This window comes from Pogona vitticeps, chromosome 3 (assembly GCF_051106095.1).
Source record: "Pogona vitticeps strain Pit_001003342236 chromosome 3, PviZW2.1, whole genome shotgun sequence".
Taxonomy (NCBI): Eukaryota; Metazoa; Chordata; class Lepidosauria; order Squamata; family Agamidae; genus Pogona; species Pogona vitticeps.
In genome coordinates this window covers 229,441,085-229,454,948 of record NC_135785.1, presented here as the reverse complement: position 1 = coordinate 229,454,948, position 13,864 = coordinate 229,441,085, and the positions used below count along the sequence as shown (strand labels likewise).

The window sequence follows — 13,864 nt, the reverse complement described above, 5'->3', positions numbered from 1 at the left end:
AATTCCATCCTACTTGGTTAATAATCCTAAATTTGTCGAAAAGAGAGATTTTGCAGCTACCATATGTTTGGAGACCTATAATTTCCAAACTGACTATGCAAACGCCTTTGACTGTGTGGACCACAATAAACTATGGCAAGTTCTTAAAGAAATGGGAGTCCCTGACCACCTTATTTATCTCCTAAGAAATCTATATGTAGGACAGGAAGCAACAGTTAGAACTGGATATGGAACAAGTGATTGGTTCAAAATTGGGAAAGGAGTACGACAAGGCTGTATATTGTCCCCCTGCTTATTTAACTTATATGCAGAATACATCATGTGAAAGGCTGGACTGGATGGATGCCAAGCTGGAATTAAGAGTGCCGGAAGAAATATCAACGACCTCAGATATGCAGATGATACCACTCTCTAAAGAAAGTAAGGAGGAATTAAAAAACCTCTTAATGAAGGTGAAAGAGGAGAGCACAAAAAATGGTCTGAAGCTCAACATCAAAAAAACTAAGATCATGGCCACTAGACCCATCACCTCCTGGCAAATAGAAGGGGAAGATTTGGAGGCAGTGACAGATTTTACTTTCTTGGCCTCCATGATCAATGCGGATGGTGAGAGCAGCCACTAAATTAAAAGACACCTACTTCTTGGGAGGAAAGTGATGAAAAACCTAGACAGCATGTTAAAAAGCAGAGACATCACCTTGCCAACAACGGTCCAAATAGTCAAAGCTATGGTTTTTCCTGTAGTGATGTATGGAAGTGAGAGCTGGACCATAAAGAAGGCTGACCGCCAAAGAATTGATGCTTTTGAATTGTGGCGCTGGAGGAGATTCTTGAGAGTCCCCTGGACTGCAAGGAGAACAAACCAATCCATTTTGAAGGAAATCAACCCTTAGTGCTCACTGGAAGGACAGATCCTGAAGCTGAGGCTCCAGTACTTTGGCCATTTCATGAGAAGACTCCCTGGAAAAGACCCTGATGTTGAGAAAGTGTGAAGGCAAGAAGAGAAGGGGCTGACAGAGGACGAGATGGTTGGACAGTGTCACCGAAGCTACCAACATGAATTTGACCAAACTCTGGGAGGCAGTGGAAGACAGGAGGGCCTGGCCTGCTCTGGTCCATGGGGTCATGAAGAGTGGGACACGACTAAATGACTAAACGACGATGATAGAATTATTAGAATGGGATTCCTTTGTAAAACCTGGATTTCCAACAGCATAAAAACCCAAAATAATCAAAAGCAAAATTAACTTTCTGCAAGCCAAGTAACTATGAATTGGTCCCATTAAGCAGCGATAAATAGCCTAAACTCTGCTGTCCATCTGCTACTGAAGGGATTTGCATAGCATACAGAACAGTTACTACAATCAGTGCATTAGTCAATAAATGTGCAGTTGTTGCTTATCTGTACTACTATACAATTTTATATTATATTTATTGCATATTCCCAGTACTGGGAATAACCTCTGCCCCCAAAAGAACATGGGTCTTGCCCTACCAAGTGAGGCCCTTGCAATTTGGAGTACAAGATGTGGTTCTGCCACTGTCACAAACACCGATTAGCCGTGAGAATCATCATTAATAATCAACAGGGACTCCCTTCCCAATGCCTGCACTGTATTGTTACCTATTATTTTGACCTTCCTTAAGCAGACCTACTGCAAAAACTGAGTTTTGTGTTGCGAACTGCTCTTCTTTCTATTTAATGCTTTATTCCACTCCCTTTTTGAAAGTACAGGATTCAAACTCTCACAAGACTCTGTATTACTGCTCTTTAGCAAGAGACATTCTTTTTTTCCTTGTTCACTATTTGGCATTGAGTTTAGTGTTCGGGACCTCTTTGTCTTTCCAAACAGTAAGAGTGATTTAGCTTATTACATCTCATTTCTACAGAAAGGGATTTGCTAGGTTAACTGGAGGAGCAGCACATGACAAGGACTGGATGCATGCTAGGGGATTGGGTAGCTTGCTTGTTCATTTGTGTAAATGAGCAGTGCTCAGATTTAATCCAGACATAATCTCATTTGTACTTCTTAAGGCTTGAACCATGTACAGCAACGAGTAGTATATTGACTCAGGCAAACTATACTCTTTTAAAGCTATACAGACATGGGTGACTGAAGAAGAACTCCGAGGAGCCTCCCTCTCATTCTCTCTCAAAAACCTTTGTTCTACAATTGCTAATTTAAAAAGGGAATTGGTTATTCTCAAAGGTATATTAATCAGCAAAATTAAGCGTCTTTGCCCCACAGAATCTCCTTGCACCCCACAAGAAGGTGGAATGTTGCACTAAGGCTTGCATTGTAAACAATGGAGTTTCATGCCCTTAAATCTTGCCCAATGCTGGAATGCTTTCTGTCATAATCCTTGTCAAATTGGAATTCAGCCTCTGGGCTGAAAAGACTCCATCCATCTAGAATTCTAAAGTATATCTGAAACCATCAGGTCTCAGGTACAATTTAGGTAGCGCAGAACTAATTACAAAATCAAGGAGAAGACTATCCTTTGCTGGAGGCCATCAGAGACTAGGAAACCTTCTGTTGTGGATATTCCAGTTCTCTGTTTCATAAACTGGCAAAAGACTGGACATGACACACAATGGCTGAAATCTTATTGTTTAGCACTGTAAGTTGCATTAGAGTAGGCCCACTGAATCAGTGAAAATTTGATGAGACAACTTCTATACAAGTTCCATTGATTCAAATGGCCCTACTCTAGTTCTGACTTACTTTAGCACAGTAATTCGCAACTAGAGTATTCTAGCCAAAAGTGTACAGGGAAGGAGAAGGAACTTTTTTCTTAACTGTGATCACACCCACTAATTACTCACTTTTGCAAATGCCAGTTCCTATGGCTCCTGATCTTCTATATACTTGAGCAACAACTTCATCACCTAGTACCTACAGATCAGTTAACTCTCCAGCAGCCACAAAGATATGTTAATCTTAAACCTCCACCCACATGCTCATATTGGCTCTTACTTTAATCTGAGCATTTTGAATGTTCTTGGTTTTTTACCTGTGATTTTGTGGGTTCTCTCCTTTTCATATATATCATCTCCAGCCTACAGGTTCATCACCTCAGAGGGCTGGACATTAACTTAGTCTCCTTGGGTATTTTAAGACAACATTAGTACTTCACATGTGTAGTATGCAGAGGCCTCTTTTACTGAGCTCACAGATCACAGAGATACAGGTATTTACACATGTACTTAATAGCTCAGATATCGTCACAAAATATAATTCTGAGAACATTTTGAGGAAAGGGGAGACGGGGAGAAATTCTTCATATACATTCTGTTTGATTCCCTGTTGGAAGCTGAAAGTGGAAGGGAACTATTTCTTCATGGTAAAAAGTTAGCCATTAAAAAAGCAAACAGTGACAATAAATACTGAGGAAAGATAATTTAGCATTTTCTCCTCTAGGAAACTAGCCATCTGCCCCTGGGCTATCTTCATCTTGGCCATGAATATCATGGCAGTCCAACTCTTCTTTGGGGGAGCTGTCAAATATCCTTAGACCACACATTCCTTAGCAGACCAGCCTGTCCTTAGGAGACTTCCTTGTGTTCAAAACTAACACATACTCCCAAATTATTCACCAGACATCATGCTTTGCGAGAATGTTGGTCTTGTGGTGCTCACTTACCTCTAAGTTTAAAGTATTTCAGATGGTTGGCAATAGCTTGTTCAGCAGATTCATCTGGACATATTTTAACTCCAGTTGGAAAGAAAATTGATCTCTTCTTTCGGAACAACAAGCGCTTGTTGAATTTCTCAAATTCCCTGAAATCAAGAAGATGCTTAGAATCCAGGAACTGGGAATGGCTTCTAATTGATTGCCAGCCATCAGGTGGGAGATTTGGTGTAGTTTCCTTAGCTTCTATGTTCTCTGCAGGTAAATTGGGTTCATCTGCAAAAGCACATCATAAACAAATGTGTTTTAAAAGCTGCACATATATTGTCACGATATTAGTGAGCTTCATTGAGAAATAGGGATTTTAACCAAACTGAACATATGTTGCTGCTTTCTTTATCCATTTAGATAATATGGATGGTAACAATAAAGGTTTCATGTCCCACTCTTCTGGTTTGGTATCACGCCTTAGGAATCACGATTCCTAGTAATTACCATATCAAACTTTATCCAATATGTCCCATGACTTTGTTTTTTCCATGATACCATATGCTTACTGAATTTTTTTTAAAAAGCAACTATTCCCTGTAGCAAGTTTTTTTTTTAAAAAAAATTAACAGGATGATCTGGCCACATGAGAGAATGGTTAGCATTTCAGAAGAGGATAACGTTTTGTAGATTTTCCCCAAATAAGTATTAGAGATACAATTGTTTTGACTGAATGATAAGAATATAACAGTTGTGCTTCCATGATGACAAAGGAAAAACAAATATAACATTTTACACCTTTGTTAAAATATGTTGTTACTTAACTTATGAGGTCCCTTCCTTGCCATTGTGCCCAGTTTTTCCTTCACCCAGGAACATGAGCTAGTGTGACATGTCACATATCTGAAGAAAGACATTATAGAATTAATCCAGTTGTTAGTCCCAACTAGAGTAGACCCACTGAATTAATGGTGTGTGTCACACTAACCCTTAAGTAAGTGGCAGTGTTTCAGTGAGTCTACTCCAGTCAGAACTAGCAAGTGGAGTTCATCCTATAACAGAACTGACCCAGTATATTCAAGGGCTTCGAGTAGCTTACTTCATCCAAAATTTATTTATTTATTTATTTATTTATTTATTTATTTAATATCCCGCCTATCTAGTCGATTGACCACTCTAGGCGGCTCACAACAAAGGAAACAACAATAGTAAAAACCAATTTACAAAAAGGAAAACTTTCATCAATTGGATAAAACACGAGGAAAGAGAAGGAAAGAGGAGTCAGGAATTAACTAGGGGGGGATATTTTCAATGTCCATGTACGTCCTGATAAACAACACAAACACATAAATTCTACTGATATATATGCTTCTATAATGAAATCAACTAGTAAAAAAAATCAGCTGGACAGCCTTGACACTGGCAGTCACTTCTTGTATTATCTTCTGAACCAATCAGATTTCATCCAGATTTTGTTCATTCAAATGCTAACTATTTTGAAGGGACAGCTGAGTTAGTCTATTCCAGCAAAAGTAACAGACTTTTATGGGGCATTAAAGATTAACCAGTTTTATTTGGCATAAATTTCATGGGACTGCTACCTAAACGTATGTCAAATAAAACTTGTTCATCCTTAAAATTTGCAAGACTCAGTCATAGGATATTTCTCAATTAACCAGAAAGAAGCTCAGATCATGATTTTCTTGTGGGTGTATTTACATGAAAACTGTCCTTCAATGACTGTTCCTGTGCTAAAGATAGACACATAATGGCTCATTAATGTCTCCTGTCAGGTATGGCAGGTGTTGATAATCATTGAAACCCACAACCAAGAAGCAGAATCTGACTCTATATACTTATAAACATATTTCTTCTCATCCTAATTACATAATTTTTCATGAAACATCAATTAATTAGATCCATACATGATTGTACTTTAAACAAACCCACTAAAATCAGTGGGACTGAAGTTAGTTGTTACTAATTTAGGTTCCTTTTGATTTCAGTGGGTCTGCTGTAAGAATGATGAGCTTTGAATCCATTTCTGTATTTAAAGGAATATTCAAAAGACATTTAAGAAATAAAGATGGATCATTTTCTTACCTGCAAATGCTTGAACATGCCATTCAAGTAGCACAAACATCCAAATTCCCAGACAAATCTTCCAAGAAAAGTTACACATATTTCTTTCCCTTTTTTTAAGGCAGGGGGAAAAGAATTAAGCCCCTTTTGAGACCTGTCTGTTTCTCTGGACGTGTTAAACATCCAGTAAGAGTCCCTTCCTGGACAAGCTGTGGCGTCACATCTAATTGCCTTCGATAAAAGGGTTAGTATAATTTCTTCAATAAAAGCCAGCCAAAATATCTCAACTATTTTCAAGATGGTCTAATAATAATAGAAATTATTCGATTCTCATTTTGGAAGTCACAAGAGGTGCCGAAGGAGAGCCTCCTTGATGTTATCCAATGGACCATGGAGACAATTTTTTAGCTTTAAGCTGTGCAGCTAAGCCAGCTTTACTGGAGCTTGTCATGTTGTTAACTGGCAGTCTTTACAAGGACAGTACCTTTCACATTTAATTAAGTGCAATTTTCATTGACTTCCTCTATTTAAAAAAACCGGCTGCTATCCAAGCAATAATTTATTATGCTCGTATCATGGCAATCACAAGAAGATCATCTCCCGAGTTACCACTCTATTGCTATATTAAACTTTCTAAAAAATAACACAAAATTTGATTCCCCCCCCCCCCATCAACAGCAGTTCAGGTGTGCTGAAACAGAATCCTGTTTACGATTTTTTCCTGCAGTTTCTCCCCCTTAGAGTAATACAGCAAAAAGCATGCTGCGCTACCAGGTCGTCATCCTTTATATTGGTGATTCACATCTGGAAGACATGCTCCTGAGGGGGACGGTATTAGAATTTCAGAAGTATGAGTAGTTTGAATAAAAATAATTTTTTTTTGAAAACAGGAGAAATTACAATTTACAACTATTTGTTTCTTACACTGCAATAGGCCAAGATGGCAGAGAGCCAGCTCACAGTTAGGGGTGGCTGGATTGCTTCCAATTTTGAGATGTTGGAAATTATTTGGGACTACCCTCACCTTGGCCTTACTTTGTGTTGGCACAATGCCTACGTCCAGGGCTGGAGGAAGTTTGAATGTGGTGTAACTTAGTTGTTCCCTCACCCCACCTTTCCCCCCCACCTTTTTGGCTCTTCTACTGATTGATCTTAGCCAACACGTCAGTTGGTGCAGCAGATCTTCTCCTGACAGAACCTCAAGATGAGCCAGCCCACGGGCAGTTCTGCCAGCATAACAACGTCAGGAACTTGATTTACTTGTTCATCTTCTAATATGATACAGACGCCATCCCCTGCCAGTATTCAACATAGGGCAAAGAGAGTTTCTGTACCATAAAATAAACAGATGCAAATCTAACATCAGAAATGGCAATCCACAAAAAATAAGTATCAGAACTCTCCTTTACTGATCTCACTACAGAAAAAGGGAATGTCAAAGGAAGATTTGGGAGGGAGACAGGTAACATGGGCTATAGGCACTATATCCCAGTGTTCATCTAGAGCAGTGGTTTCCAACATTGAGTCTCCAGATGTTCTTGGACTACAACTCCCAGAGATCTTGACCAGCATAGCTAGTAGTGAAGGCTTCTGGGAGTTTTAGCCCAAGAACATCTATGTACCCAAGGTTGGGAACCACAGATCCAGAGGCTTGAAGGGTTTCTTAGCTCACTACATGTATGAAGAAGTTTTCACTTAGGCTTCAGCACAGGCTTCTTCAGCACAGCTTCTGACTTCAGCACAAAGACATTTTTCCTAGATCAGAACTTATAAAAAGGAAAGCAACAGAACTGTAGCACCTTACACATTAACATATTTGTTTCATTGTGGGCTTTGTGCATTGGAGTTCACTTCTTCAGAAACAGACATGCATTTTACAGCATGGTTCACAATCCACAAAAGCTTGCACCGAAATAAAATTGCCTTACACATTGTAGAACGATGTTGACAGTTCTCTGTTCAAAAATCCTGTTCTAAACATGTAAAATAATGATCACATATATATGGTAGAAATGAAAAGGGTAAATTTACCTGAACAGTTTATTAGTTCACCCACTTATTTATTTAAAAAAAATATATAGTGCTGACCTCCACCCAAAAGAGTATTTCATAATAGTACACACAAAAATCAGATATTCACTAAAATAAAAACAGTATATAATTTAAATGAAAACACAACATTACTATTAAAACTGGGAGATAAATACTATTTCAAACATCTGCAAAAGGGAAGTTTAAAATTTGGAATACCTGAGCAAAGAAAAATAATTTAACCTGCCAATGAAGATGCCTGGTGTACCTCCTGTAGAAAGTTATTCTGAAATCAGAGCATTGTCACAGAGGTTTTTTCACCTAGTAATGATAAATGTATTTTCCTTATAGCTGGATCATGACATACAAGAGAAAGGCCTTCTTTCATTATCTTCATTCATGGGGAAACATTCTATGAATTACTTAAACCCAAGCACTGTTTCCTTTGCACAACTAATAGTAAGGAATAAATGGCTGTATCTCAGAGATAAAAAAATATATTTTTTTTCATCTTACCCACACACACCCCTATACACAACCTCTGGTGCACATGTGAAATAAAACACAGGTTAATAGGTGAAAAGAATAGCGAGCCACCTATGCACTGTGGACTTCATGTTGTCTTCCCCATATTGTGCTGTGTATTGTGCTATGCCTTCCATTGTGTTACGCTGTGGGTTTATAGGGAGGGGAGGGATGTTTATCTGCTTGTGTGATGGATGGATGGATGGATGGCATGCATGGCTGGCAAGCCAATAGCCAAGTCCAACTCTTCGTGACCCCATGGACCAGAGTACGCCAGACCCTCCTGTCTTCCACTGCCTCCAAGAGCTGGGTCAAATTCATGTTGGTTGCTTTGATGACACTGTCCAACCATCTCGTCCTCTGTCGTCCCCTTCTTCTCTTGCACTTCTCCTCTTGCCCTCATACTTTCCCAACATCAGGGTCTTTTCCAGGGAGTCTTCTCTTCTCATGAGATGCCCAAAGTACAGTGGACTCTTGACTTACAGACGGCTTGACTTACAGACTTTTTGAGTTACAGACTTCTCTGGCTGCAAAATTTAGGTTTGACTTGCAGCCTGACAATTGACTTACAGACCAGAAAAAAACCAAAATGGAACAAAAACGGCCTGTTACGGGATTAATCGGTTTTCAATGCACTGTAGGTCAATGGAGACTTGACCTACAGTCTTTTTGACTTGAGAACCGCCTTCCAATACGGATTAAGTTCTCAAGTCAAGACCCCACTGTACAGTGGTACCTCGACTTATGAACTTACGAACATTTCGACTTACAAACAGCTCTGATCACAGCTTCTTGCTTCGACTTGCAAACGGAGCTTCCACTTACAAACAGAAACAGGCAGGGGGAAAAGGCGGGCAATTCAACTTTCTAACTGTAGATGGTGCCGAGGCTGCTTCTTTGTGCTGTAGCCAGTTAAAGGGTGTGTCGCAGTTGAGAGAGCTCCTGCTTTCCGAGTGACCCTGTGTGTGTGTGTCTGCAGGCAGGTTAAGCTCCTGTTTTCTCCTTTTAAAAACTGTTCTGAGTGGGTTTTGGTGGCTCTGCTTCAGAGTGAGTGTGCGTGTGTCTCTGCAGGGAGGGTTGTTTCTGTGCTCTGCTTCAGAGTATGTGTGCGTGTGTTTGGAAGGTTTTTTTCCTTCTTAAACCTCAGCAAAGGAGGTGCCTCTAGTGTCTGTTTTTTGACTTTTTTTCTTCAAGCCTCAGCAACAGAGCAGCTTCCAACTGGGCTTGCTGTGTTCCTTTAAATTTTTTAGTTCTTTTTTTCCTGTGGGCAGCAGGGCGGGAAGCCATGGCTGCTGACTGGAGTGAAGAAAGCTTCGTAGGAGCAGGAGGAGGTGGGCGGGCGGACAGGCCAGCACTTCCTGGCCAGGTCTTTGGCCCGGGCCCGTTCACTTCAGCCAGCCTTAGAGGCTTCCTTTCTCTCCTGGGTTTTGTTTTGTTTTCTTGCAGCCCTGGCACGTTCCTATGGGGCGTGCAGTGTTTTTTTGGTGGGGGGGTATTTTTTTTCTTCAGCTGGAATGGATGGTTTTCAATGCATCCCTATGGGAAATGGTGCTTTGACTTTCAAGTTATGGACACTGTTTCAATACGTATTAAGTTCGTAAATTGAAGTACCACTGTATTGGAGACTCAGCTTCAAGATCTGTCCTTCCATTGAGCACTCAGTGTTGATTTCCTTCAGAATGGAATAGATAGGTGTACAGAGATGTAAAAGTACAAGAGAAAAAGTATTTGTAGATGATATATGTATACAATTTTGGTGTGTGCAAAGTTGATCCTAAAAGTGTATGTGTGTGTCTTGTGTGTTTGCGCTGCGGACTGCTGGGAAAACTGCTCTTGCATGAATCAGGACAGTAGGAATTATTCTGTTTCAGGACAAGACGGAGGTTCTGAGGGTCGCCCCCACCATCAGAGGTTTGGGTGACTCCCTTTTGTTCGGTGGGGGTGACCCTTGCCACAAAGAGTGGTGTCCACAGCCTGGGGATCCATCTGGACCCGGTGCTCACCATGGTGACCCAGGTGGCGTCGATGGTCTGCACCGCCTTTTTCCATCTTTGGCGGATAGCCCAGCTGCGCCCCTATCTCGATGTGGGGGCGCTCACTACCTTGGTTCATGCACTCGTAATCTCGAGATTAGACCACTGTAACGCGCTCTACGTGGGGCTACCATTGAAGTTGACGCAGAAACTCCAACTGGTGCAGAATGCACCGGCCAGACTCCTTAGCGGAGCGAGAAAATTCCACCATATTTCTCCTATTTTGGCTGCACTGCATTGGCTGCCCATTTGGTTCCACATCGACTTTAAAATTTTGATGCTTATGTATAAAGCCCTGAATGGTTTAGGGCCTCGATACTTGGCGGAATGCTTACTCCCACCTAGCTCTACCCATGTCACCCATGTGAGTCAGGAGGTGAGTCTGAGGAGCCTGACGCCGAGGGAGGCCCGGAAGGAAAGGACAAGAAATCGGGCCTTCTTGGCGGTGGCTCCTCGTCTCTGGAACAATCTCCCTCCGGAGATTCACGCGGCACCCTCGCTGGGTACTTTTTAAAAATCAATTAAAAACCATTCCAGTTAATTCCTGACCCTCTTCCCTCCTCTCTCTATTTTGATTTATTTTGAATGCTTCCCATCTTGCAGAATTATTTGTTACAATTTTTTTCTTTATATTTGTTATGTTTTTATGTTGTAAGCCACCTAGAGTGGTCGAAATGACCAGATAGGCGGGGTATAAATAAATAAATAAATAAATAAATAAATAAATAAATAAATAAATAATTCAGGAATAAGATCTCCATCAGTGTCCCATGCTCAAGGTCTTCTGCAAATTATAATGTAGCACTGCAAGACCATTTTTTTTATAAAATAGGTGTTGTATGATTAATGTTTTGAGACCCATCATAGGTTTTGCCAGCCTGCACACAGTGCTTACTTCAAACTTGATAAAGTCAGTATGAACTGAGATTTCATAACATGTGCTTGATGGTAGATAAGATTTCAACAAACAGCATTCTGTCAAGTGCCAAGGAAACAGCAATGAGCTATTGTAAATAAAATGCAGAAAAATTCGTTTAAGGAATTTTTTTATTTCCAATTACAGCAACAAAATAATAATTGATGTAATGGGAACTAAACAAACATTCACTGTACAACTTCCTTATTCCTTCTGTTAAGTCAACACAGGAAACCGATGAAAATGAATGAATTCAAGTCTTCTTGAAAAATATCTTTTGAACAACAAAGCACTAGCTTTAAAACTTTTTCTCTTCATAAAATTTGCTTAGGTTATTAATAGCAATAGACCTTACTGTGTTCTATGTCTTGTGTATTGTATAGGTTTTATTCCCCATTATGGGCACAGCATTGTTGTAAAAGTGCCTTATCATTGTTTTAATTTTCCATCACCCCCCATATAAATACTACAAAGCACTACAACAATTGTCACTTGCCAATTGTAAGCTACAGCTGTAGTCAGTACAGCAAAGACCCTAAGGCCTTATACTAATATATTAAAATAGTAAATTAATATATATTAAAATACATAGTATTCGTACAAAGAGCTGCATAGCAGAAGATTGGGGCCCTAAAGCTGATCTAAGTGATCGTCAATGATGGAAGAATGACCACTGCCACCAACATTACATTTTTACATTATAAGCACATTTCCACATTCTGTGCTTGAGTTTTAGAAATGTAATGTAGAAAGTTTTTGTGCATTATCAACTTCTGACAAAAAACAATATATGTCAAGAACAGAGATTGACTGAAACTAAACAACTAACCAGGAAGTCGGTTAAAAATCATTGGTTGGTTCATTCACAATTGGTTCGGGTTTGCCAGAAGCAATGAACTCGAACCCACTCAAACCATGAACTTTTTAAACAATTTAACACACTTCCTGGTTCATCCCCCCCCACCCATGCATCCACCACCGCCTTCCCACTGTGCCCGTCGCCTCCCTACCTGGTCCTGATGCCTCTTCCTTTTCTACCTCTACCTCTCATTTTGAGAGACAGCAGGTCTGGCTTCCCTTCCGGGAGAGGGGCCTGCTGTCTTTGCGCATGCAACCGGCTACCAGCTTACCAACGTGGGCATGTGCAGAGACAGTGGCTTGGCTGGACCTGGGCCTCCTCCTTATCCATTGTTCCAGCTGTGATCGGAAGCAAATGGGCAGGCCAGATAAAAGGCTGGCTGGGGCCACTCATTTGTTTCAGTTGCAGCTGGAACGACAATGGAGGAGGAGGTGGCAGGCTCAGGTAGGGAGGCAATGGGGGAAGGGAAGTGGGTGGGGCAGGCTGTGCAGCAGCAAATGGGTGATCCAGCATTGCTGATAGATGGGGGAGTGCATAGGAATGGCAGGCCCAGCTCTGGAAGGGAAGACAGGCCTGCTGTCTCTCAAGATGGAAGACGAAGAGGAGGAGTAGGTAGAGAGGCAACAGGGGCAGCGGGGAGGGCCAGGCTGTGGGAGTGAGGGGGGAACAAACCAGGAAATTCATTAAAACATTAAAAAAAAGTTTATGGTTTGGGTCGGCTCAGGTTTGTCAGTTTTCATGAATGCAAATCAATGATTTTTAATGAACTTCATGGCTTGTTTTCTAGTTCTCACCATCTCTAATCAGTAGCATTTGGCTCCTCCTCCACCAGAGCAAAATATGATTTGTTTTTCATAACAAATGTTAAGACATAGGAATGATGTTTCCAGCAGCACTCAGTGTTATTTTTAAACATCACATGGGGAGCATCTCTAAAATTTTACATTAATGTCCCTTCTTCCCACTGCAGGCTCAATCCCTCTTTGCAACATTCAAAGCACAAATGCTGATGAACGGACTCCAAAATTTTGGGACAAAAGGCGTCTTGCATAAATCTTCTTTCCAAGATTAGGAAGAGTCTTGCTAGCTTTTGCTGCCACACTGCTGCTGCAGATGAAGTTGCAAGATCAAGTTTCTAATTTCTTCTCGCTTGCTTCTAACAATTCGACGAGGAAACCACCGCTCCAAGTGTATTGGAAGCTCAAAGTTAACAACAGGACTCTGAAATTTTTTACAAAAGTTGTATTAGAAAGAAGATACATATTGCTCAGAAAAGGACTGAACAATGATACCAGCAGCTACCTATAGCAGCAGACCATGGGTCAGAGTGGGGCTTGCATACCCAAATAATGCATCAATAGTTGTAAACATTAAAATGCATGCTTGGTGAAAGCTTTTTCATAGAAAAAGGCTCCAAAATAATCTCCTGAACTTCCTTGCAAAGAGATAGGAAATCACAAACCTCAAATAATCCAAATATTGTTTGCAAATCTAAGATAATACTATATTTGCCTGAAAGTAACACAATGGATACCCCCAAGTAATTCATCCTATTATTATTAAAACCAAGAAACATCAACAAGCAAAATACAGTAAAAACTGAGGATCAAATCATTAATCTCACTGATACTTCTACTCAGCAATAAATGGATGAAATTCTGTTGCTTACTGTACCAGAGTAGCCCCACTGAATCAGTGAAGATTTGGTGAGTCAACTCCTCCTTATGTTCCACTGATGCAAATGGGCCTAGTCTACTTACAACTTACTATGGGTCAGAATGGGGCTTGTTACAACAA

At 40.5% G+C, this 13,864-nt stretch overlaps 2 protein-coding genes across 8 annotated transcripts in view; both read right to left on the bottom strand.

The window, feature by feature from the left end:
* Positions 1 to 6,635, bottom strand: part of IMPG2 (interphotoreceptor matrix proteoglycan 2) — a 77,749-nt gene extending 71,114 nt beyond the window's left edge. For both annotated transcript variants that reach the window (XR_012085037.2, XM_072993882.2), the window contains exons 1-2: positions 5,725 to 6,635; positions 3,646 to 3,909 (exon numbers count right to left, since the gene is read on the bottom strand). Coding sequence is in view for 1 of the 2 variants with exons in the window: in XM_072993882.2 (XP_072849983.2) it covers positions 3,646 to 3,909; positions 5,725 to 5,803 (343 nt within the window). In the remaining variant the exon portion in view is untranslated. The remainder of the gene's footprint in view (positions 1 to 3,645; positions 3,910 to 5,724) is intronic.
* A 4,686-nt stretch (positions 6,636 to 11,321) lies between these two features.
* Positions 11,322 to 13,864, bottom strand: part of SENP7 (SUMO specific peptidase 7) — a 52,526-nt gene continuing 49,983 nt past the window's right edge. For all 6 annotated transcript variants that reach the window (XM_020784892.3, XM_020784894.3, XM_020784895.3 and 3 more), the window contains one exon: positions 11,322 to 13,288. In XM_020784892.3, coding sequence (XP_020640551.3) covers positions 13,151 to 13,288 — 138 coding nt within the window. In that variant the 3' untranslated portion in view covers positions 11,322 to 13,150. The remainder of the gene's footprint in view (positions 13,289 to 13,864) is intronic.